This window comes from Canis lupus, chromosome 30, assembly GCF_003254725.2.
Source record: "Canis lupus dingo isolate Sandy chromosome 30, ASM325472v2, whole genome shotgun sequence".
In the NCBI taxonomy this organism is placed as follows: domain Eukaryota; kingdom Metazoa; phylum Chordata; class Mammalia; order Carnivora; family Canidae; genus Canis; species Canis lupus.
The window spans coordinates 9,915,454-9,939,473 of NC_064272.1; the positions used below are offsets into that span (position 1 = coordinate 9,915,454).

Below are 24,020 nucleotides of genomic sequence, written 5' to 3' on the forward strand. Positions count from 1 at the left end.
CAATTTTTAGGCACCTAAATTCTCATGTGCCAATATTTTAAATATAATTTACATTTATGTATACAACTCTATTATTATATAATTATCTCACTCAAAATCAGTATTTCAAAGTCTGTGCAACTGATTTGTGAGAAAACAAAAATCACTGTCAGTACCAATTTAAAACAAAATTAAAGGTAAAAAGGAAGCATTAGAAGAACTGAACTGTAGTATGAGTAGAGAGGGTGCAACCAAGGACATAGGACTCGCTCATTCCCCAGTTCCCAGCAGGAGGGTTTTCTTCCCATAGAAGCAGGACTTCAGCATTTCTGAGGTTCTTCCAGCTATCTGTTGCTGAGGACACTAAGTCATGGGTTACAAGTTCCTTTCTTGCACCCAGCCTCCACTCATGGAATGGAGGCCCTACCTTGGGTATGTGCTGATAATACTGGGGCCCCAAAAGTCCTTCCCCAGCTCAAGAGGCAATGCTTCCATGCCAGAAGAGATAAATTAAGAGATCTCCACCTACTGCCCCCATCTCAGTTCCTAAAAAATGAGGATGTCATTCCAAAGCTTACCATAGTCTTCATCCCAACTTTAGAGCCTTGGCTCAGAGATTTTGCCTTGGAGCAGGAGAAAGGCCATTAAAAAGATACTACCTAATCTCTTCCCAAAGGAATTTATCTCGTTTGCAACAGTAAAGTTTAAACTCAAAGCACTTTTTTTGTTGGCAAATTGAATTTAAATATTTTTAAAAATAATGAATTTAAAGTATTTTTCAAAACTAGGATTGTGGTATAGGGAAATGGAAGGAGATTCATGGATCTAATGAAAGTAAAACCAAGACTATAAGCTGGCCAGGTAAGAGAGAACCAGGGTAATAAGCCATCTGGGAAGAGGCCTCCTGAGGTCAGACAAATATAAACTCCAACCTCAGAAACTGGATTAGATTAGTTTGTCAAGGAATTTATGCCCCAGAGCACTATTGTAAACAACAGAGCAACAGCAGCAATTACTGGAGCTTAAAAACTAGGCACGGTCAGGGAAAGTGTAGAAGAGAGCCCCACCATTACAACTGTCATTCCAGGGTGACTGAAGGCAGACTGCCCCAGGAGCAACAACAGAGACTTAATACTATGTGCTGGGGAAGGGAAGGTGAGGGTGGCAGGGGGAACAGCCTTCACTAAAACAAATCCAGTTCAGTCATTAAACAAATAAACGAGTAAATAATGATCATAAGCCCTGGAAAGGAGGACCGGTGTCTACAACTGCTATGTCATCTAAAATGTCTGGTCTTCCACAAAAGAATTATAAAGACTCCAAGAGGGATCCCTGGGTGGCGCAGCGGTTTGGCGCCTGCCCTTTGGCCCAGGGCGCGATCCTGGAGACCCAGGATCGAATCCCATGTCAGGCTCCCGGTGCATGGAGCCTGCTTCTCCCTCTGCCTATGTCTCTCTGCCTCTCTCTCTCTCTCTGTGACTATCATAAAAAAAAAAAAAAAAAAGACTCCAAGAAACAGGAAAGTATGACCTGTACATGGGGGTGGGAGTCGGAGAGAGGCAACTAAACTGCCTCTGACAGTGACTAGATGTTGATTTAAGAAGAAAAGATTTCAAAGTAGCCATCATAAATATGTTCACAGAACCAAAGGAGAGCTTGATTAAAGACATATGGAAAGGGTGACAATATCATATCAAATAGAGAGTATCAATAAAAAGAAATTTTTTAAAAACCAAATAGAAATTCTGGATATGAGATATACAACAACTAAAATAGAATTGTAGGCTTATAGAAAGAGCCTCAGACTTCAAAAAAGACCACTGATCCTAAAGGGCCATTGTGTGTTCTTACTACAAATCCACTCTAAATTTGTGTCTAATGTACTTTTTTAAAAGCTACAACTTTCGGGATCCCTGGGTGGCGCAGCGGTTTGGCGCCTGCCTTTGGCCCAGGGAGCAATCCTGGAGACCCGGGATCGAATCCCACGTCGGGCTCCTGGTGCATGGAGCCTGCTTCTCCCTCTGCCTGTGTCTCTGTCTCTGTACTCTGTCTCTCTCTGTGTGACTATCATAAATAAGTTAAAAAAAATTTTTTAAAAAAATAAATAAAAGCTACAACTTTCAATAATAAAATTAATTCTATCCTATATTTTAATCACAAAATCTCTATGCTACTTCTTGAATGATGACACCCATTCTATACATAATTCATATTTCTTTTTTTAAAAGTGATACTATAAATAATAGGTTATTTCTCAAATATATAATAATAATATGAAAAATCTTACTGGTCTGACGTCACCACAGGAATTGGTAAATTGTCGAGCCAAGCCAAAATCAAGCATGTAACATTTCCTACACGTACTAGGAAAGCGACCCATGGCGAAGTTCGACTAGAAAAGCAAAGAAGGAAAATATACATATTTTTATAATATTTAGTCCTTACATCTATACTTCCTATATTTTAACTTTTCTATTCAAACTCTATATAGTACATATGTCTCAAATAAACTATTCTAATCAGTGATGTTTACTGAGTATTAATACATAATCTCGTTGTGGGTCCTTTTAATGCCTAGGATCAAGTAACTTTGAAGAATGAAGAATTTAAGTGATGCTGTAAAGTTACATACAACAACCCTGACTTAAATGGAACTCCAAGTTCCTTGAAATACTAGTCTAAATCAGTGCTTTGAAGACAGCCCAATTCTTCCTCTTTAAAATGGAGGAACTAGGAGTGAGCAAAATTGAATACATAGCTAGAAATTAAATGAATTTCCTATAAGCATCATAAAGCTGAATTTCACTAAGTACAAAAATTAAAATTCAATTTAAGGAAACATTTAAAAACAAACTTTTGGAAAATACACTTTGCATTCTTCCCTTAAAAAAAGTAAATGTAATGCTAAATGAGCACAGACTTGCAAAGATGTGTGTAAAAAGAGAATTTATAAAGGAAAAAGGAAATTGCTACAGAATTATAGCTTTTATTTTAAAATACTGTTCTACTTAGGGAGCTTTCAGATGAAAATGGAAGTCTTCAGTCACCATGCTTCTCAAGTAGTGACATTTAGTTTGGCACAGAATTAAGAGCAAGAGAAATCTACATTACATTAAGTCTGACTCCACTAATGTTAATTTTAGTTGGCATTTTCATGTAAACTATTTAATTTGAGAAATCATGTAGCAACAGATGGGTGTAATTTTCAACTGCACCAACCAACACATGATATATTTATAGTAAATACAGTATATCAGAAATGGATCATATCCCCCTTGTAAGCAATAAAAAAAAAAAATCAAGAAGTAAAAATAAAAACATTTCAGTTATGGAAATGACAATTTCTAAGAAAAAACAGAATAGAAAAAAATACTATATATTGCCACTGTAGCACTCAGAAGAAAACATAAGGTCTTTCACAACTGATGGTTTCTTGCAAGTACAATTTGTCACTTGAGATTGAGGTCAGAAAACACTATGTATACATCTAAAAGCAACATATGTATATATTTTTACCTAGTATCAGGAAAAAGAAATCTAAAGAATACAAATTTAGGTATAAGGCTAAGTAACTAAGAATGTTAACACATATAATAATAATAGTCAAGCATTAATAATTTTTAATTTGGCTGGGAGCAACATTTTCATTGTATGAGAAAAGGTCTTGAATATTAGGTTGTAGTTTGTAATAATTTTTTTCAATAAAGAAGTTACATTTTGCATCTAGTTACAGAAATTAAAATATTACCTCATATTAATAACAGAAAGCAAATATAGAAAGCTACATTTATAACTTATTGTGTCCCATCATCCGATTAAGAGTACAAAGCAAACTCGTTCTGTGCTTGGACTTGAAAAGGCCCCTTACCGGTTTGATGTCTCGATGCAAGAATCCCACAGAATGGATGCTCTCAATAGACTCCAGAATCTGCCTACCCAACCGAAGAGTAGTGCTAATGGTGAATGTGCCCCGGGACTGGCTACGGCGTAGATCTGCCAGATTCCGACCCTGTGGAAACCAAATAAGCACTTTCAAATAAATACTGTGTTATACGAGAAGACTGAGGAGTTACTCACTTACTATTAAAAATGTTTTGACAGGGGCACCTGGGTGGCTCAGTTGGTTGAGCATCCAACTCTTGGTTTCCACTCAGGTTGTGGTCTTGAGGTTGTGGGAACCAGCCAGGCTGGGTCCGCACTTGGCAGGGAGTCTGCTTGGGATTTTCTCTCCCACTGCTCCCCTGCCACCGCTTATGCTCTCTCAAATAAATAAATCTTTGTAAAAAGTATTTTCACAGAAAGAGCAAGGATTTTACCCAAATCGTGATCCTCTCATTCAAGAGAAGAGATTCCATTAATCTAATACATGAATGTTTCAGACAAATATAAGAATAACCACAAGTTTCTGAACATATTATATTTTTGAGTCATTGTGTTTCCCCTTATCTTTCATGTCATAACAAAATATATTCTTGATTATTTAAAAGTTTAGAAAATATGGATGCCTGGGTGGCTCAGCAGTTAAGCGTTTGCCTTCGAATCAGCACATGATCCTGGAGTCTTGGGATCAAGTTCCACATCGGGCTTCCTGCATAGAGCCTGCTTCTCCCTCTATGTCTCTGCCTCTCTCTGTGTGTCTCTCATGAATAAATGAATAAAATCTTTAAAAATAATAATAAAAATAAACAAATAAGAAAATACATGTACCAAGAGCAGTAATTCCTCATAACTGCCTAACATATTCCTATATAATCTACTTAATTTTTCTGTGTCAGAGTTTCCTTATAAAATGAGGCCAATGATACCTACCTCACAATGTTTTGTGAGGATTAAACAAGATCCATGTAAAGTGTTTAACATACTGTCTGGCATACAATAAGTATTCAATAAATGCTAATTATTGTTATTATAAACAAAAATGACATGAAACAAACTCAATTACTTATAGCAATAGGTAAAAGTAATGAAAGCAATAGGTAAAAGTAATGAAACAGAGGTTACATTTATCATTGCATTTAATCTTCACGGCACTCTAAAACAGAAGAGGTTGCAGATGACGAAAGTGAGACTCAGAAAGTTGAAGTAATGTTAACCTATTAAGGTAAAGTTGTTTTTCAAATCTAAACCTGTTGAATTCAAAGTTGTTTTTTTCCTTTACAGTGCTGCTCCATCCAAAAAGTTCTTTGTTGCCTAGGTAACAAATGAGTAATTTGATGAGAAGAGCAGGGCTACGATGCTGCAGTTCTGCAGCCCAAAGAATAAAAACTGGCTCCTCCGTTACAAGAGAATTTAAATATTCCAATCTCTCTATTCCCAAAATTTTGTAGTGTATGTTTGGGATTAATACCATTTGTACCATCACCTCAACTAAAGACAACTGATTTACTTTTGAAAAACTAATAAATTCTTAAATTTCTTCAGTACCATTTAAAATAAAATACTAAATAGCACTCAAGTAATTGAAGAATTGAAAAATTACAGGAGAATCAGGAATCTTTCATACTTCATATCTTCTTTAAAAATGCAGGTTTCTCACATCATAAATTGGCAGTTAACTTTATGATTATTTTTGAATGTTAGGACAATTCTACATCTCAGCAAATGTAAAGTGATAATCTAGAATAACAAGTTTTACAATCCCATGACAGTACCTAATAACTTTTATTAGCATTCCAATAATTTTTTTTCTCAGAAATCAATATTTTGATTTCAAAACATACATCTAGGAAACACTACAACTTTATTTGTAAACTACTTCTCTCATTATAAAGGCTTTTGAAAAAAAAATCAATCCAATTTCTATTAATAATGATTCTAAAATTTCAAATCATTTAAAATGTGAATCTAAGGTATCAATTAACAAAACCCAAAAAGATAAAACATAAGGCTATCAAGAATATGGGGAAAAGTTATTAACATGGTAAATACATGTACATTTTAGCCACCAAATTATACTTCAGAGTATAAACTAAAAGTAGTTATTATCCGTTACAAAGAAAAATTGCAAAAAATCTATATAACAATAAATAAATCATGGTATACTCATCTGACTGGTATGCAACCACATACAAAAAAATCTTTATTCATAATAACACAGAACGAATATTGTTGAATGGAAAAAGCAAATGCATTTTTCCCTAATTCTATAAATTTAATATGATCCCAATAAAAATGCAAGTGGATTTTACTATTAAAAATATGAAATACATTTAAAATAATAGGGGACCCCTGGATGGCTCAGTGATTTAGCGCCTGCCTTCAGCCCAGGGTGTGATCCTGGAGTTCTGGGTTCAAGTTCCGCATCAGGTTCCCTGCATGGAGCTTGCTTCTCCCTCTGCCTGTGTCTCTGCCTCTCTCTTTCTGTGTCTCTCATGAATAAATAAATAAAATCTTAAAAAAAATAATATAATGAACCCTCATATACCCACTCATTACCAAGAATTAACAATCATCAATTCACAGCCAATCTTATTTCACCTGTTATTCATCCCTCCCACTCCCCTGCAACACTCACCCTTTTCCCTCCATATATATATCATGATATATATATACTGGATTATTTTCATGTAATCCCAGTATCATCTTATGTATGTGTATCAAAAAGCACATAAGAGCAAAGAGATAAAAATGTAAAATAAAAGAAGTTGTTAGCAATCCTATTATCACAAATTTGAATTGGAAATGTCAACATGAACCATGATCTATTTTCTCTTTTAAAAAATGTATATCTGGAACCCATCCACTAGAAATTAATTTAAACCAATGATCAACCTAGTTGCAAGAGATACCCATAGCCTCTAGAGATTATAGTCTCTAAATACCATTTACCATGAAGAGGAATCAGGGCTTAATGGACAAATGGCTGATTCCAGCTCTGAAGCATGAAACAGACAGAATGAGCTTGGTACATGGTATTGGACCAGAAAGTAAGGATGTCATCAAAGACTGCTGCAGTCTAGTCTTATCACCAAACCTGAGAGAGATTTTGTTGGCCAAAGATGGACAATTAAAAAGAAAAACAACTGTAATAATTGAGAGATATAAAATATGTTAAATCCATTAACTTATTTATTTATTTACTTAAGATTTTATGTATATATTCATGACAGAGAGAGAGGTAGAGACACAGGCAGAGGGAGAAGCAGGCTCCACACAAGGAGCCTGATGTGGCACTCGATCCCAGGAGTCCAGAATCACACCCTGAGCCGAAGGCAGATGCTCAACCGCTGAGCCACCCAGGCATCCCATATTTATATTTTTTTAAAGAGAAAGTTTATTAGGTCCTCTTTGGAATATATTAGGGAACCAACTCATTATTCTGAAAATTAGTAAATAGAAGAAAAGAATCAAGTATTATTCCTACTCTTCCTCTATAAAATATATCTCAAGTAACCTAATAGTTGGTGGGGTGCTTCTTTGGAGAATTATTCCAGCTAATAAATTAAGAAAAACTGATAGAATTAGAATAGTACACTTGCAACCCCAATGAAGTTTATACATCCTCCCCAATGAAGGATCTAGGCAATGGTTACTAATGAGTTGATAAAATCTAGGAGAAAAACCACTGGGAACTCTATAAAGGATGCATCAGGATGACCATCCCTGAATCTCACTGATCAATCCTAACAATACTAATAAGATAAAACCCAGATATTGCCTACCTATGTGATGCAACAGGAAACCTACTATTCACGTCTGAATCACTCTGGCTAATTAAAACACAAGACCTAATGACCAATTTACAGAAAATTCAGGGGATAGAAGAATATGTTAAAAGGAGGGAGACAAACAGCTAACTCCAGAATAGGAACTTCATGACAAATGATTCCATTTTTATCGATGACAATATGAACAAAAAAAAAAAAAAAAAAAAAAAAACTGTAAGAAAAAAATAAAGAGGAAACCTACAGAGTAAAAAGAGGTTTAAGAATTATATCCACCAAACGCAATGTGTGGAACCCTGTTTGGAACCAGATTCAAGTAACCCAAATATAAAAAATAAAATAGGAGAGGAGGGGCAAGATAGCAGAAGAGTAGGGTCCCCAAGTCACCTGTCCCCACCAAATTACCTAGATAACCTTCAAATCATCCTGAAAATCTACAAATTCGGTCTGAGATTTAAAGAGAGAACAGCTGGAACGCTACAGTGAGAAGAATTGGCGCTTCTATCAAGGTAGGAAGATGGGGAAAAAAAATAAGGACACAAAAGGCCTCCAAGGGGGAGGGGCCCCGCGAGGAGCCGGGCTGAGGCCGGGGCGAGTGTCCCCAGGACAGGAGAGCCCCGTCCCGGAGGAGCAGGAGCTGCACCAACCTTCCCGGGTGGAAAGGGGCTCGCAGGGAGGTGGAGCAGGACCCAGGAGGGCGGGGATGCCCTCGGGCTCCCGGGGACACTAACAGACACCTGCGCCCCGGGAGAGTGCGCCGAGCTCCCTAAGGGCTGCAGCGCGCACGGGGGACCCGGAGCAGCTCGGAGGGGCTCGGGGGCGGCTCCGCGGAGGGGGCTGCGGGGCGGGAGCAGCTCGGGGGGCTCGGGGGCGGCTCCGAGGAGGGGGGGCGGGGCGGGAGCGGCTTGGGGGGCTCGGGGGCGGCTCCGCGGAGGGGGCTGCGGGGCGGGAGCGGCTCGGGGGGGCTCGGGGGCGGCTCCGCGGAGGGGGCTGCGGGGCGGGAGCGGCTCGGGGGGCTCGGGGGCGGCTCCGCGGAGGGGGCTGCGGGGCGGGAGCGGCTCGGAGGGGCTCGGGGGTGGCTCCACCGAGGGGGCTGCCGAGCGGGAGCGCGAATCCAACAGCGCAGGCTCCGGAGCACAGGGCGCTGGGACACACCCAGGATCCGGCCTCCCCCGGGACAGGCAGAGGCCGGGAGGGCCCAGGACAGCAAGGACGCTCCTGCCCCGAGCTGAGCAGATCAGCGGCCCCGCCCCGGAGCCTCCAGGCCCTGCAGACCGAGAGCTCCTAGTTACTGCGGGAGCTGACTCCAGGGCTCCAGAGCTGGCCCCGCCACTGCGGTTGTTCCTCCAGGGGCCTCACGGGGTAAACAACCCCCACTGAGCCCTGCACCAGGCAGGGGCACAGCAGCTCCCCCAAGTGCTAACACCTGAAAATCAGCACAACAGGCCCCTCCCCCAGAAGACCAGCTAGACGGACAAGGTCCAGGGGAAGTCAAGGGACTTAAAGTATACAAAATCAGAAGATACTCCCCCGTGTTTTTCTTTTTCTTTTTTTTTCTTTTTGATTTCTGTTTGCTTCCCCACACTTTTTTTCCATTCTTTCGTTTTCTTTCTTTTCTTCTCTTTCTTTTGTCCTTTTTCTTTTTTCTTTTTCTCTTTTCTTTCCTTCTTTCTCTCCTCTCTTTTTCTCCTTTTCCCAATACAACTTGTTTTTGACCACTCTGCACTGAGCAAAATGACTAGAAGGAAAACCTCACCTCAAAAGAAAGAATCAGAAACAGTCCTCTCTCCCACAGAGTTATAAAATCTGGATTACAATTCAATGTCAGAAAGCCAATTCAGAAGCACTATTATACAGCTACTGGTGGCTCTAGAAAAAAGCATAAAGGACTCAAGAGACTTCATGACTGCAGAATTTAGAGCTAATTAGGCAGAAATTAAAAATCAATTGAATGAGATGCAATCCAAACTAGAAGTCCTAATGACGAGGGTTAACGAGGTGGAAGAACGAGTGAGTGACATAGAAGACAAGTTGATGGCAAAGAGGGAAACTGTGGAAAAAAGAGACAAACAATTAAAAGACCATGAGGATAGATTAAGGGAAATAAACGACAGCCTGAGGAAGAAAAACCTACGTTTCATTGGGGTTCCCGAGGGTGCCGAAAGGGCCAGAGGGCCAGAATATGTATTTGAACAAATCATAGCTGAAAACTTTCCTAATCTGGGAAGGGAAACAGGCATTCAGATGCAGGAGATAGAGAGACACCCCCCCCCCCAAATCAATAAAAACCGTTCAACACCTTGACATTTAATAGTTAAGCTTGCAAATTCCAAAGATAAAGAGAAGATCCTTAAAGCAGCAAGAGACAAGAAATCCCTGACCTTTATGGGGAGGAGTATTAGGGTAACAGCAGACCTCTACACAGAGACCTGGCAGGCCAGAAAGGGCTGGCAGGATATATTCAGGGTCGTAAATAAGAAGAACATGCAATCAAGAATACTTTATCCAGCAAGGCTCTCATTCAAAATGGAAGGAGAGATAAAGAGCTTCCAAGACAGGCAGGAACTGAAAGAATATGTGACCTCCAAACAAGCTCTGCAAGAAATTTTAAGGGGGACTCTTAAAATTCCCCTTTAAGAAGAAGTTCAGTGGAACAATCCACAAAAACAAGGACTGAATAGATACCATGATGACACTAAACTCATATCTTTCAATAGTAACTCTGAATGTGAACGGGCTTAATGACCCCATCAAAAGGCGCAGGGCTTCAGACTGGATAAAAAAGCAGGACCCATCTATTTGCTGTCTACAAGAGACTCATTTTAGACAGAAGGACACCTACAGCCTGAAAATAAAAGGTTGGAGAACCATTTACCATTCAAATGGTCCTCAAAAGAAAGCAGGGGTAGCCATCCTTATATCAGATAAACTAAAATTTACCCCGAAGACTATAGTGAGAGATGAAAAGGGACACTATCTCATACTTAAAGGATCTATCCAACAAGAAGACTTAACAATCCTCAATATATATGCCCCGAATGTAGGGAGCTCCCAAATATATAAATCAATTAATAACCAAAGTGAAGAAGTACTTAGATAATAATACACTTATACTTGGTGACTTCAATCTAGCTCTTTCTATACTAGATAGGTCTTCTAAGCACAACATATCCAAAGAAACGAGAGCTTTAAATGATACACTGGACCAGATGGTTTTCACAGATATTGACAGAACTTTACATCCAAACTGCAACTGAATACACATTCTTCTCAAGTGCACATGGAACTTTCTCCAGAACAGACCACATACTGGGTCACAAATCGGGTCTGAACTGATACCAAAAGACTGGGATCGTCCCCTGCATATTCTCAGACCATAATGCCTTGAAATGAGAACTAAATCACAACAAGAAGTTTGGAAGGACCTCAAACACGTGGAGGTTAAGGACCATCCTGTTAAAAGATGAAAGGGTCAACCAGGAAATTAAGGAAGAATTAAAAAGATTCATGGAAACTAATGAGAATGAAGATACAACCATTCAAAATCTTGGGGATGCAGCAAAAGCAGTCCTAAGGGGGAAATACATCGCAATACAAGCATCCATTCAAAAACTGGAAAGAACTCAAATACAAAAGCTAACCTTACACATAAAGGAGCTAGAGAAAAAACAGCAAATAGATCCTACACCCAGAGAAGAAGAGAGTTAATAAAGATTCGAGCAGAACTCAACAAAATCGAGACCAGAAGAACTGTGGAACAGATCAACAGAACCAGAAGTTGGTTCTCTGAAAGAATTAATAAGACAGATAAACCATTAGCCAGCCTTATTAAAAAGAAGAGAGAGAAGACTCAAATTAATAAAATCATGAATGAGAAAGGAGAGATCACTACCAACACCAAGGAAATACAAACGATTTTAAAAACATATTATGAACAGCTATACGCCAATAAATTAGGCAATCTAGAAGAAATGGACTGCATTCCTGCAAAGCCACAAACTACCAAAACTGGAACAGGAAGAAAGAGAAAACCTGAAGAGGCCAATAACCAGGGAGGAAATTGAAGCAGTCATCAAAAACCTCCCAAGACACAAAGTCCAGGGCCAGATGGCTTCCCAAGGGAATTCTATCAAATGTTGAAAGAAGAAACCATACCTATTCTACTAAGGCTGTTTGGAACGATAGAAAGAGATGGAGTACTTCCAAACTCGTTCTATGAGGCCAGCATCACCTTAATTCCAAAACCAGACAAAGACCCCACCAAAAAGGAGAATTACAGACCAATATCCCTGATAAACATGGATGCAAAAATTCTCAACAAGATACTAGCAAATAGGATCCAACAGTACATTAAGAAAATTATTCACCATGACCAAGTAGGATTTATCCCTGGGACACAAAGCTGATTCAACACCCGTAAAACAATCAATGTGATTCGTCATATCAGCAAGAGAAAAACCAAGAACCATATGATCCTCTCATTAGATGCAGAGAAAGCATTTGACAAAATACAGCATCCATTCCTGATCAAAACTCTTCAGAGTATAGGGATAGAGGGAACATTCCTCAACATCTTAAAAGCCATCTACAAAAAGCCCACAGCAAATATCATTCTCAATGGGGAAGCACTGGGAGCCTTTCCCCTAAGATCAGGAACAAGACAGGGATGTCCACTCTCACCACTGCTATTAAACACAGTACTGGAAGTCCGAGCCTCAGCAATCAGGGAACAAAAAGAAATCAAAGGCATTCAAATTGGCAAAGAAGAAGTCAAACTCTCCCTCTTCACCGATGACATGATACTCTACATAGAAAACCCAAAAGCCTCCACCCCAAGACTGCTAGAACTCATACAGCAATTTGGTAGCGTGGCAGGATATAAAATCAATACCCAGAAATCAGTGGCATTTCTATACACTAACAATGAGACTGAAGAAAGAGAAATTAAGGAGTCAATCCCATTTACAATTACACCTAAAAGCATAAGATACCTAGGAATAAACCTAACCAAAGAGGTAAAGGATCTATACCCTAAAAACTATAGGACACTTCTGAAAGAAATTGAGGAAGACACAAAGAGACGGAAAAATATTCCATGCTCATGGATTGGCAGAATTAATAGTGTGAAAATGTCAAGGTTACCCAGGGCAATTTACACGTTTAATGCAATCCCTATCAAAATACCATGGACTTTCTTCAGAGAGTTAGAACAAATTATTTTAAGATTTGTGTGGAATCAGAAAAGACCCCGAATAGCCAGGGGAATTTTAAAAAAGAAAACCATATCTGGGGGCATCACAATGCCAGATTTCAGGTTGTACTATAAAGCTGTGGTCATCAAGACAGTGTGGTACTGGCACAAAAACAGACACATAGATCAATGGAACAGAAGAGAGAACCCATAAGTGGACCCTGAACTTTGTGGTCAACTAATATTCGATAAAGGAAGAAAGACTATCCATCGGAAGAAAGACAGTCTCTTCAATAAATGGTGCTGGGAAAATTAGACATCCACATGCAGAACAATGAAACTAGACCACTCTCTTGCACCATACACAAAGATAAACTCAAAATGGATGAAAGATCTAAATGTGAGACAAGATTCCATCAAAATCCTAGAGGAGAAAACAGGCAACACCCTTTTTGAACTCAGCCACGGTAACTTCTTGCAAGATACATCCACGAAGGCAAAAGAAACAAAAGCAAAAATGAACTATTGGGACTTCATCAAGATAAGAAGCTTTTGCACAGCAAAGGATACAGTCAACAAAACTAAAAGACAACCTACAGAATGGGAGAAGATATTTGCAAATGACATATCAGATAAAGGGCTAGTTTCCAAGATCTATAAAGAACTTCTTAAATTCAACACCAAAGAAACAAACAATCCAATCATGAAATGGGCAAAAGACATGAAGAGAAATCTCACAGAGGAAGACATAGACATGGCCAACATGCACATGAGAAAATGCTCTGCTTCACTTGCCATCAGGGAAATACAAATCAAAACCACAATGAGATACCACCTCACACCAGTGAGACTCGGGATAATTAAGAAGGCAGGAAACCACAAATATTGGAGAGGATGCGGAGAAAAGGGAACCCTCTTACACTGTTGGTGGGAATGTGAACTGGTGCAGCCACTCTGGACAACTGTGTGGAGGTTCCTCAAAAAGTTAAAAATAGACCTGTCCTACGACCCAGCAATTGCACTGTTGGGGATTTACCCCAAAGATTCAGATGCAATGAAACGCCGGGACACCTGCACCCCGATGTTTATAGCAGCAATGTCCACAATAGCCAAACTGTGGAAGGAGCCTCGGTGTCCATCGAAAGATGAATGGATAAAGAAGATGTGGTTTATGTATACAATGGAATATTACTCAGCCATTAGAAATGACAAATACCCACCATATGCTTCAACGTGGATGGATTTGGAGGGTATTATGCTGAGTGAAGTAAGTCAATCGGAGAAGGACAAACAGTGTATGTTCTCATTCATTTGGGGAATATAAATAATAGTGAAAGGGAATATAAGGGAAGGGAGAAGAAATGTGTGGGAAATATCAGAAAGGGAGACAGAAAATAAAGACTCCTAACTCTGGGAAACGAAGTAGGGGTGGTGGAAGGGGAGGAGGGTGCAGGGTGGGGGTGAATGGGTGATGGGCACTGAGGGGGGCACTTGACGGGATGAGCACTGGGTGTTATTCTGTATGTTGGTAAATTGAACACCAATAAAAAATAAATTTATTAAAAAATAAATAAAAAATAAATTCAAAAATAAAATAAAATAAAAAGATACAATATGGAAATCTGAAGATTATCTTGATATTTGATACTATTATGAAGGAATTACTGTATACTGTGATTAAGAGGAGAAGAAAGGAATCTCTGACACTTAGGAATACTTACTCTTATATTTCCAGTTAAAAGATGCCTTCATATAATCTGGGGAGGAAGAAGAAGGGAAGACAAATACACTGGGAACAAGATTGGCCATAAACTGATAACTATTGAAGCTGAGTGATGAGTACATGGGTATTCATTATACTATTCCATTTTTATTTTTTTAGTTTTTTAAAAAATGAGTATTGCCAAACCAGATGCCACAACCACTGAGAGTATATGGCCAAACCACAACCCTCCTTGAGCTTTAGCCCTTTCATTTGCAAAATGGGGGTCTTATCCTTTCCATGGGGATATGGTGAGACTAAAATAAGATATATAATAAACCCGGAAGAAAACTACACAGTACTATATAAAAAGTTATGTTATTGGGCAGCCCAGGTGGCTCAGCGGTTTGGTGCTGCCTTCAGCCCGGGGCATGGTCCTGGAGATCCTGGATCGAGTCCCGCATCGGGCTCCCTGTATGGAGCCTGCTTCTCCCTCTGCCTGTGTCTCTGCCTCTCTCTCTCTCTCTCTCTCTCTCTGTCTCTCAATAATAAATAAACAAAATCTTAAAAAAAAAAGTTATGTTATTAATGGCCAAAGCAACAGAGGGCAGGGTCTTGCTATACTAATGACCTAAAAAGATAACAGATATAACTGCTTCCGGAGGGATCCCTGGGTGGCGCAGCGGTTTGGCGCCTGCCTTTGGCCCAGGGCGTGATCCTGGAGACCCGGGATCGAATCCCACATCAGAATCCCAGTGGATGGAGCCTGCTTCTCTCTCTGCCTCTCTCTATCTCTCTCTCTCTCTGTGACTATCATAAATAAATAAAAATTTAAAAAAAAATAACTGCTTCAGGAAATAAAAAACTATGCTGGCTCAAGAGACAGTGAATCACATGACTTTAAGGCTATCATTTACAGAAAGATTAATATCTTTAGATCTAAATCAAATGCTGAAGCATAAGGGAAATAAGCAAAGTATTCTGACGAGAAGAAGTATTAGGCTAGGATCTATGTCTCTGAAATCAGTGCTATAAAGTTGAAAGAAAATAGAAGAATCCAAGGTTCTTCATAACCAAATTTTGCAAAAAAAAAAAAAAAGGAAGAAGAAGAAGAAGAAGAAAGAAAAAAGAAAGAAAGAAAGAAAGGAAACCCTGGTAACTCTAAGTTAGGCAGCAAAGTGAACCATGGCTTTTACACTTTGAAAGTGACTACATACAGTTCAGACGGCAGTGTGTGTATATGTGTGTGTGTGTTTTCAGGGGCAGAGGCAGTTGTCAAAGAGAATGCGATCGTTTCCCTCTTCTCCCTGCAGTGATCATTACTTCAAAATTCCCTTTCTGAATTTCCTTCCTCTGTTCTCCCAACCCAACTCCACTTTCCACCTAGGGATCAGAGCTATGTTAATGAAAGAAAAATGAAAAAGGAATGCATTTCTCCTATGAATTAACTAATGCTTAAATTTTCAAAGTTGGTTCCGAGCAAATACATTAAAAACTAGAGTCCTTAGGGTAACAAAGAGAGATAAGGGGAAGGGACAGAGACAGGGCAAGACTCATATCCAGCAATCCATGCGGGGATTGAAAAAACTTTGCAATGATGACAATCAACGAAGATATGGACCAACTAATAAAACAGTTGATAAGAACTCTTCCATCTTTAGCAGTTATATCTGTTATCTTGGAAAAATCTGTGTCAAACCTGTTTTTAAAAATTCTATCTGCATAGTATAAAACATTCTGAGATAATACCAAGAATTTTGCTTTTATTCATATCCACTGAAATTAGGTACTTTGATCAAAACTGAAGTATTTTAAGATACATTTCCAAGTAACCTACCTGTAACTGCATGACCACATAGTTGAATCGATCATTCCTCCCACAGCCAATAAATCTACAAACATGGTCTTTCCCTGGATAAAAGACAGAAGAGAGGAGAAAAAGGTTATATTATGGTTTCTCTTTTAAAATATTAATAATTAGTTTTTCTGTATAGTCTTTTATAATTGAATATAAAGGATCTATCTTCAGAACCTTAATAATAGGAAATCTGTATTATTCAAATTTTCTACCCACCTCCCCCTGAACCCTACACTGCTCCATATGTAGTCAAATACATATTTACTGAATGAATAAATAAATGACTGATAATTTATTTAGGAAGAATTAAAAGTCATTTAAGATCAAGTTGCCCACATACTTTACATATGAAAACCGAGAGGAACAATAAATAAGAATTCTGTTAGGAATATAAATCTGGGGTGGTAAGGAACATAAATCCTGAATTTTAGATATGGTCTGCCATTCACCAATTTATGACTTCAATTGCTTAATCACTTAATCCTTCTGGGCCCCACTGATTTGGATTAGTTCAGTGCTTTTCAATTTTAGTTTTACCTATGAAATCCAAGGAGGTATTGGCTAGGGTGCAGAGGAAAGCAGAGATGGAACAAGTAGAAATCTAGGGTCTGGCCCTGATTCAACAAAAGCAAACAAAGGTCCTAAAAACAGATCAAGACTGGTAGGCCCCGGGGCCAGAAGTGGAGAACAGTGGCTGGAGAACAGTGAATGAAGGGAGAACAACATGAGAAGATGCTGGAGAAGCAAGAGGCACGAGGCCCAGAAACATCTTTGACTTCATAAGGAAAGTGAACCACATGCAGATGACAGTGTTTCTCAGCTCTGGCTGCTTGGCAGAATCATCTTGGGAAGGTTTTTCAATTCTTAAACTCTGGGGTGCCTGGACAGCTCAGTTACTTTGGCTTAGGTCATAATCCCAGGGTCCTAGGATCAAGCCCTGCATTGGGCTCCCAGCTCAGGGGGGAGCCTGCTTCTCCCTTTCCCTCTGCCACAACTCCTGCTTGTGCTCACTCACACTCTCTCTCTCTGTCGAATAAATAAAATCTTTAAAAGAATAAAAATCCCTAAACTCTTTACTGATTCAGAATCAATGGGTAAATTTACAGGAGAGGAGCTTTTCAAAAGTTCTCTAAATGAGGGATCCCTGGGTGGCGCAGCGGTTTGGCGCCTGCCTTTGGCCCAGGGCGCAATCCTGGAGACCCGGGATCGAGTCCCACATCGGGCTCCCGGTGCATGGAGCCTGCTTCTCCCTCTGCCTGTGTCTCTGCCTCTCTCGCTCTCTCTGTGTGACTATCATAAATAAATAAAAATTAAAAAAAAAAAAAAGATTTAGAAGTAAATTTGTTTAAAAAAAAAAAAGTTCTCTAAATGATACAAAAGCAGATGGGCCACAAAATCTACTGCTTGGTAATGAGAAGCATCTAAAAGATTTTAAGATAAGGAAAAACACACTTAAAACACTGTACTTTAGAACACTGCTGTAGTGGCAATGAGGACAGACTAAACAGAGGTCAGAAAGGTCACTCTGGGAACAGTTGCAATATCCCAAGAGAGAGAATAGGGTTTAAATTATAAGTATTATAGTAGAGACAGGGATCCCTGGGTGGCGCAGCGGTTTGGCGCCTGCCTTTGGCCCAGGGCACGATCCTGGAGACCTGGGATCGAATCCCACGTCGGGCTCCCAGTGCATGGAGCCTGCTTCTCCCTCTGCCTATGTCTCTGCCTCTCTCTCTCTCTCTGTGTGTGTGTGTGTGACTATCATAAATAAATAAAAATTTTAAAAAAAATTATAGTAGAGACAAGAAAAAACAGGATAAATATAAGAGATACTAAACACAGTTTTTGACTAGAAATTGATACAATTAAATGGTAAGTTGTACCAAAATAAGAGAACATAATACAATAGGTTGTATAGGCTGTAAGGGATTAATAGAATGTTGACTTTAAGGACAACCTGTTGAATTTAGCAGACAACTGTAATTTCAAGCTTGCTGCTGAGTGAAAAGCTGAGCTGTAGAAATACAGCTAATGGGAAACCATTAGTTCATGGAAGGTAGAGAGAACTACAAACATAGATGGACAATTGTCAAGTTGGAAGAATATAAAGAAAGATGAAAATTAACCTAAGAACAAAATTTTACAAAATGCAACATTTACAGCATGGACAAAAATAAAAGGAATGAAGGAAATTAAGTAATACCCGGGGAGGTATGAGGAAAATATGAGAAAGGGGTATTACAGAAATATAATGAGAAGAACATTTTAAGGCAAAAGTGGCCAATGGCAAATGCTACAGAAAGGCTGAGAAGCACTAGTTAATATAAAAAGTTAGGAAGTCACAAGTGAGTGGAAGGGTGGCAGCCAGTCTTTAATGGATTAAAGTATAAATCAAGTATGACACAGTGAGGACAATCTTTGAAGTTTGCCTGTAAAGTGAGCAAGTCATATGCCAAGAGCTAGAAGGGCAAGATGTGTTAGATGAATGAGAAATATAATTCAATATCCCCTCCCCGCCAAAAAAGTTTTCTACTGACTGACTTAAAATATAAATATAACCCAGACTTGTTTTAGTTAATAATTCAACTTCTTTTGCATCTGGTTTATCACACTATTCTCTTACTCTCTGTGCTTTTATTGGAAAGGGTTGGAAGTAGCAAGAAATAAGTGCAATGGAAGCAATAATTACCAATGTGTACAATGCATGTTCATCACTTTACATGTATCTTCCAAATGTTTACAACACCGTGTCACCTAGTAAATTGCTGTAAGAACGAAATGATGAAATGATGGCCAATTAGCAACTTACTCTTTCCCTCAGCTTCAAAGGAACAATTTAAAAATCATTTAGAAGTATTTTCTTGTTATCCATTCTTCAAGATTCCACCTTCCTAGCATATAACATTTAAATGAAGGATCTCTATTACAAAGACACTTCGACTGTCTAAAAACAAAAGGTCATACCATATTTAACTCTTCTTGGAATGCTCTTTCAAAAATATCTTTATGGTACATTATACCAAAATAATCTCTCAATAGCAAAAACATCCTGCTTTTAAAAAAGAAAAAAGAAATCAAATAAATTGTAGACCCCTTCCTGGGTAAACAAAATACAAAGTCAACAGCAAATTGTTTGGGATTCACCAATACATCTTCATTGCTTTAGGTAAGAGCTTAATGAGTTCTTACCTCAGACTTTATAGCATAGTGTACTGCTCTTGTATTTTACATACATGCAATTAATGAAAATCCTTAAAGTTAGCTTAATAATATGCACAGATTTTTAGAAGCATGGAGAAACTACAATTTAACTGGAACTGTAATTCTTCACCACCACTTAGAGTGTTAAAGTAATTTGTATTACTATTATTGTAATAATTAGTACAAACTGAAATACCATTCCAAGAGTACTATCTTGTTCTGGTAATTAGCACAGTACCAGGCAAATAGTCAAATGCCCAGTCAATATTTGTGAATAAACAAATTAATATCAATAATGGTAGCTACTAAAACATGCATAATATGCAAGCATATTGTGCCAGGCATTATATTAAGTGCTTTACATGCAGTTAATCCTCATAGCTTAAGTATTTTATTTTCCCCATTTTTCAGATGTGAAGAAATAAGCAAAATAATCTTTAAAAATGAGGGATCCCCTGGGTGGCGCAGTGGTTTGGCGCCTGCCTTTGGCCCAGGGCGCGATCCTGGAGACCCGGGATCGAATCCCATATCGGGCTCCCGGTGCATGGAGCCTGCTTCTCCCTCTGCCTATGTCTCTGCCTCTCTCTCTCTCTCTCTCTCTGTGTGTGACTATCATAAATAAATAAAAATTTAAAAAATAAATAAATAAAAATGAAGGGAGCAGGGTAGGTTATATTTGAAGAGAATGCTAATAATTCAAAATCATTGCTGTAGAGAAAAGAAAACACAAGAGACCCAGCTTGACAAACCCATAATATATCAGGTGAGACCTAATACTGGCATTTAGATAAGAGTCCTAATGAGAATCCAGATACCAGAACTATAGCAATCTTTATGGTAAATTAGGCAGTCTACTAGGTCATATCTAGTTAAGCAACAAGACAGTCTCATGCTATGCACTGCTAGGTCTGACCATGACTCCACATTCATAAAAATAGTTACTCAACTTCATGCACAGTGAGATTAGAGGAGAGGTCCAGAAACATTACAGAAACAACTCAAAGACCCTAGGTAAACCATTTTATAAACTTTTAAGAACTCCTAATATAAAAGATATCTAACCTTTTCTTAAAAGATTTTGTTTTGGGGCACCTAGGGGGACTCAGTCAGTTAAACATCTGCCTTTGGCCCAGGTCATGATCCTGGGATCCTGGGATTGAGCCCTGTATCAGGCTCCTTGCTCAGGAGTCAAACAGTCAGGAGTCTGCTTCTCCCTCTGCCTCTTCCAGTCCCTCCCCACTGCTTGTGCTTGCTCTCTCACGGGCGCAAATAAATGAATAAAATCTTTTAAAAAAAATAAAAGATTTTATTTTTAAGTAATCTCTACACTCAACATGGGTCTCAAACTCCCAACTCCAAGATCAAGAGTTGCACACCCTACTGACTGAGGCAGCCAGGTGCCCCACCCCAGCCCATGACATCTAAATAATCTTAATGACACTCTAGGGCAGATCTGGTATCGAAGTGGTATCAAACTCAAGCCAATCCTCATTTTATTCCTACTTAACTCTCATGGGTTTTTTTTTTTTTTTTAAGATTTATTTATTTATGCATGAGACAGAGAGTGACCGGCAGAGGGAGAAGAAGGCTCCCTGCAGAGAGCCCAATGTGGGACTTGATCCCAGATCCTGGGATAAGGCCCTAAGCTGAAGGCAGACGCTGAACCACTGAGCCACCCAGGAGTTCCCCATAGGTTCCTATTAATGTACATAAAGGCACCAGAACATGATAGATACATAATTTCATCATATTTAGGTGATACTGTTTTTATTTGCTTCTCTGACCCTTGGACTGTAAGTACTTCTAGGGTAAGGACTCTAGTATCCAGCTCTGCACAGGATACACACTAACTAAACAATGAATACGTTTTTTATAATACCTTAATTGGAACATAATTAACATACTACCAAATTCACACCTTAAAAGTGTAATTCAATTGTTTTTAGTATATTCGCAAAGTTGTAAAATCACCACCACAATCAACATTAGAACATTTTCATCAGCCCTATCTACCCCACCAAAAAACCGATACTCATTAGTTGTCACTTCTATTTCCCCCTCAACTCTCCCAGCCCTATGAGAGTCAGCCCCACTAAACTATTTTCTATCTCTACAGTTTTGCCTATTCTGGACATTTCACATAAATGGAATCATACTATAAGTATTTTTTGTGACTGGCTTCTTTTACCAGCACAGTGTATTCAAAACTCATCCATATTGTAGCATGTATTAGTATTTCATTTCTTTCTCTTTTTTTTTTTTTAAGATTTTATTTATTTATTCATGAGAGACACAGAGACAGGCAGAGGGAGAAGCAGGTTCCCTGTGGAAACCCTGATGTGGGACTCAATCCCAGGACCCTGGGATCACATGAGCCTATAGCAGACACTCAACCACTGAGCCACCCATGTGTTCTTCAGTATATCATTCTTTTCATGGTCAATAATATTCATTATACAGCTATACATATTTTTTTAGTCATTTTACCAGTTGATTGTCCATTTAGGTTGTTTCCACTTTTTGTTATGATTAATGCTACTATGAACATTCACATACAAGTTTTTGTGTAGACATGTTTTCACTTCATCTTGGAGATATATATATATATATACATATATATATATATATACATATATATATATATATAACTGGGAGTATAACTGCTGGACATTTGGTAACTCCATGTTTAATCTTAAGCAGTCCATAGGAACTGTTGGACTGCTTTCCAAAGAAGCTGTACATTTTATATCTACCAGTAACATATGAGGCTTCTAATTTCTCCACATCCTCACCAACTCTTGTTATTATCTGTATCTTTTTATATTGCAATCATCTAGTGAGAGTGAACTGATATCTCAGTATAGGTTTGATTTACATTTTCATAATCATTAATAATGTTGAGCATCTTTTCATGTACTTATTGACAATCTGTAGATCTTCTCTGGAGAAATGTCTATTTAGATCCTTCGCTGATTTTTAAATTGGGTTATCTCTTTATTACTGAATTTTGAGTTCTTTATTTAGTATAGATAAAGTCCCTATCAGATGTATGATTTGTAAATATTTTCTACTTCGTGGGCTGTCTATTCACTTTTCTTTTCAAGATTTTATCTATTTATTCATGAGAGACACAGAGAGAGAGAGGCAGAGACAATGACAGAGGAAGAAGCAGGCTCCTCTCAGGGAGCCCGATGCGGGACTCAATCCCCAGATGGGGATCATGCCATGAGTCTAAGGCAGACGCTCAATTGCTGAGACACACAGGCGTCCCTGTCTATTCACTTTCTTGATGGTGATCTTTGAAATACAAAAGTTTTTTTTTTAATTTACTTATTCATGAGAGACACACAGAGATAGGCAGAGACATAGGCAGAGGGAGAAACAGGCTACCCATTGGGAATCGGATGCGGACGCCATCCCAGGACCCCAGGATCATGACCCAAGCCAAAGGCAAATGCTCAACCACTTAACCACCCAGGTGCCCCAAAGCACAAAAGTTTTTAAATCAGATGAAGTCCAATTTATTTATTTATTTTGCTGCCTTGTGGTTTTAGCATCATATGTAAGAAATTATTGCCTAATCCAAGGTCATGAAGACTTACATGTATGTATTGTTCTTCTAAGAGTTTTATATATCTAGTTCTTTGGTCTACTTTGAATAAATTTTTTTAAAGATTTTACTTTTAATTTTTTAAAAGTAAATCCTACATCTAACATGGGGCTCAAACTTATGACGCCGAGATCAAGAGTCTCATGCTCCATAAACTGAGCCAGCCAGGTGCCCCTAATTTGAATAAATTTTTATAATGGTACAAGGTAAGGGTCCAAGTTCATTCTTTTGCATGTGTATAACTGTGTTGGAAGACACACTCCTCTTGTGTTCCTCCTTACTCTCACACTACTACCATACTCACAATACTTTTTGACACCAGATATGTGGGCTTTCCACAGATGGAGCTATTCTCCTAGACACCAGCTGGGTGTCCTATAATTCAGTTCAATTCTAATAGTATCTACCTAGAGTTTGCATCAGATCCCCACACTGCCCCCATTTCAAATGCCAATCACAAGTCCCAGGTTGTATAAATTACCCCTTCCTTAGGTTTAACAATTTGCTAGAACAGCTTATAGAATTCAGGGAGATACTTATATTTACCAGTTTATTTTAAAAGATAAAGAATACAGATGAACAGCTGGATTTAGAGACACACAAAGAAAGATATGTGAGTAGTGCAGAACTTCCATGCTCTTTCTGAGTGTGCCATTCTTCTAGGATCTCCACGTGTTAACCAACTCAGAAGATCTCTAAATCTCGTACTTCTGGAAATTTTACTATTTCCCAGAGGATGAGGGTGAGGCTATAAATTCCAAACTTCCAATCAAGAACTTGTCCTTTTGGTGACCTGACACCATCCTGAAGCTAGAGCC

General features: G+C 38.8%; 1 protein-coding gene across 1 annotated transcript in view; it reads right to left on the minus strand.

The window, feature by feature from the left end:
* TTBK2 (tau tubulin kinase 2) overlaps window positions 1–24,020 on the minus strand; it is a 138,418-nt gene that overhangs the window by 78,996 nt on the left and 35,402 nt on the right. The window contains exons 3-5 of the mRNA XM_049104324.1: window positions 16,374–16,447; window positions 3,848–3,988; window positions 2,267–2,371 (exon numbers count right to left, since the gene is read on the minus strand). Coding sequence (XP_048960281.1) covers window positions 2,267–2,371; window positions 3,848–3,988; window positions 16,374–16,447 — 320 coding nt within the window. The remainder of the gene's footprint in view (window positions 1–2,266; window positions 2,372–3,847; window positions 3,989–16,373; window positions 16,448–24,020) is intronic.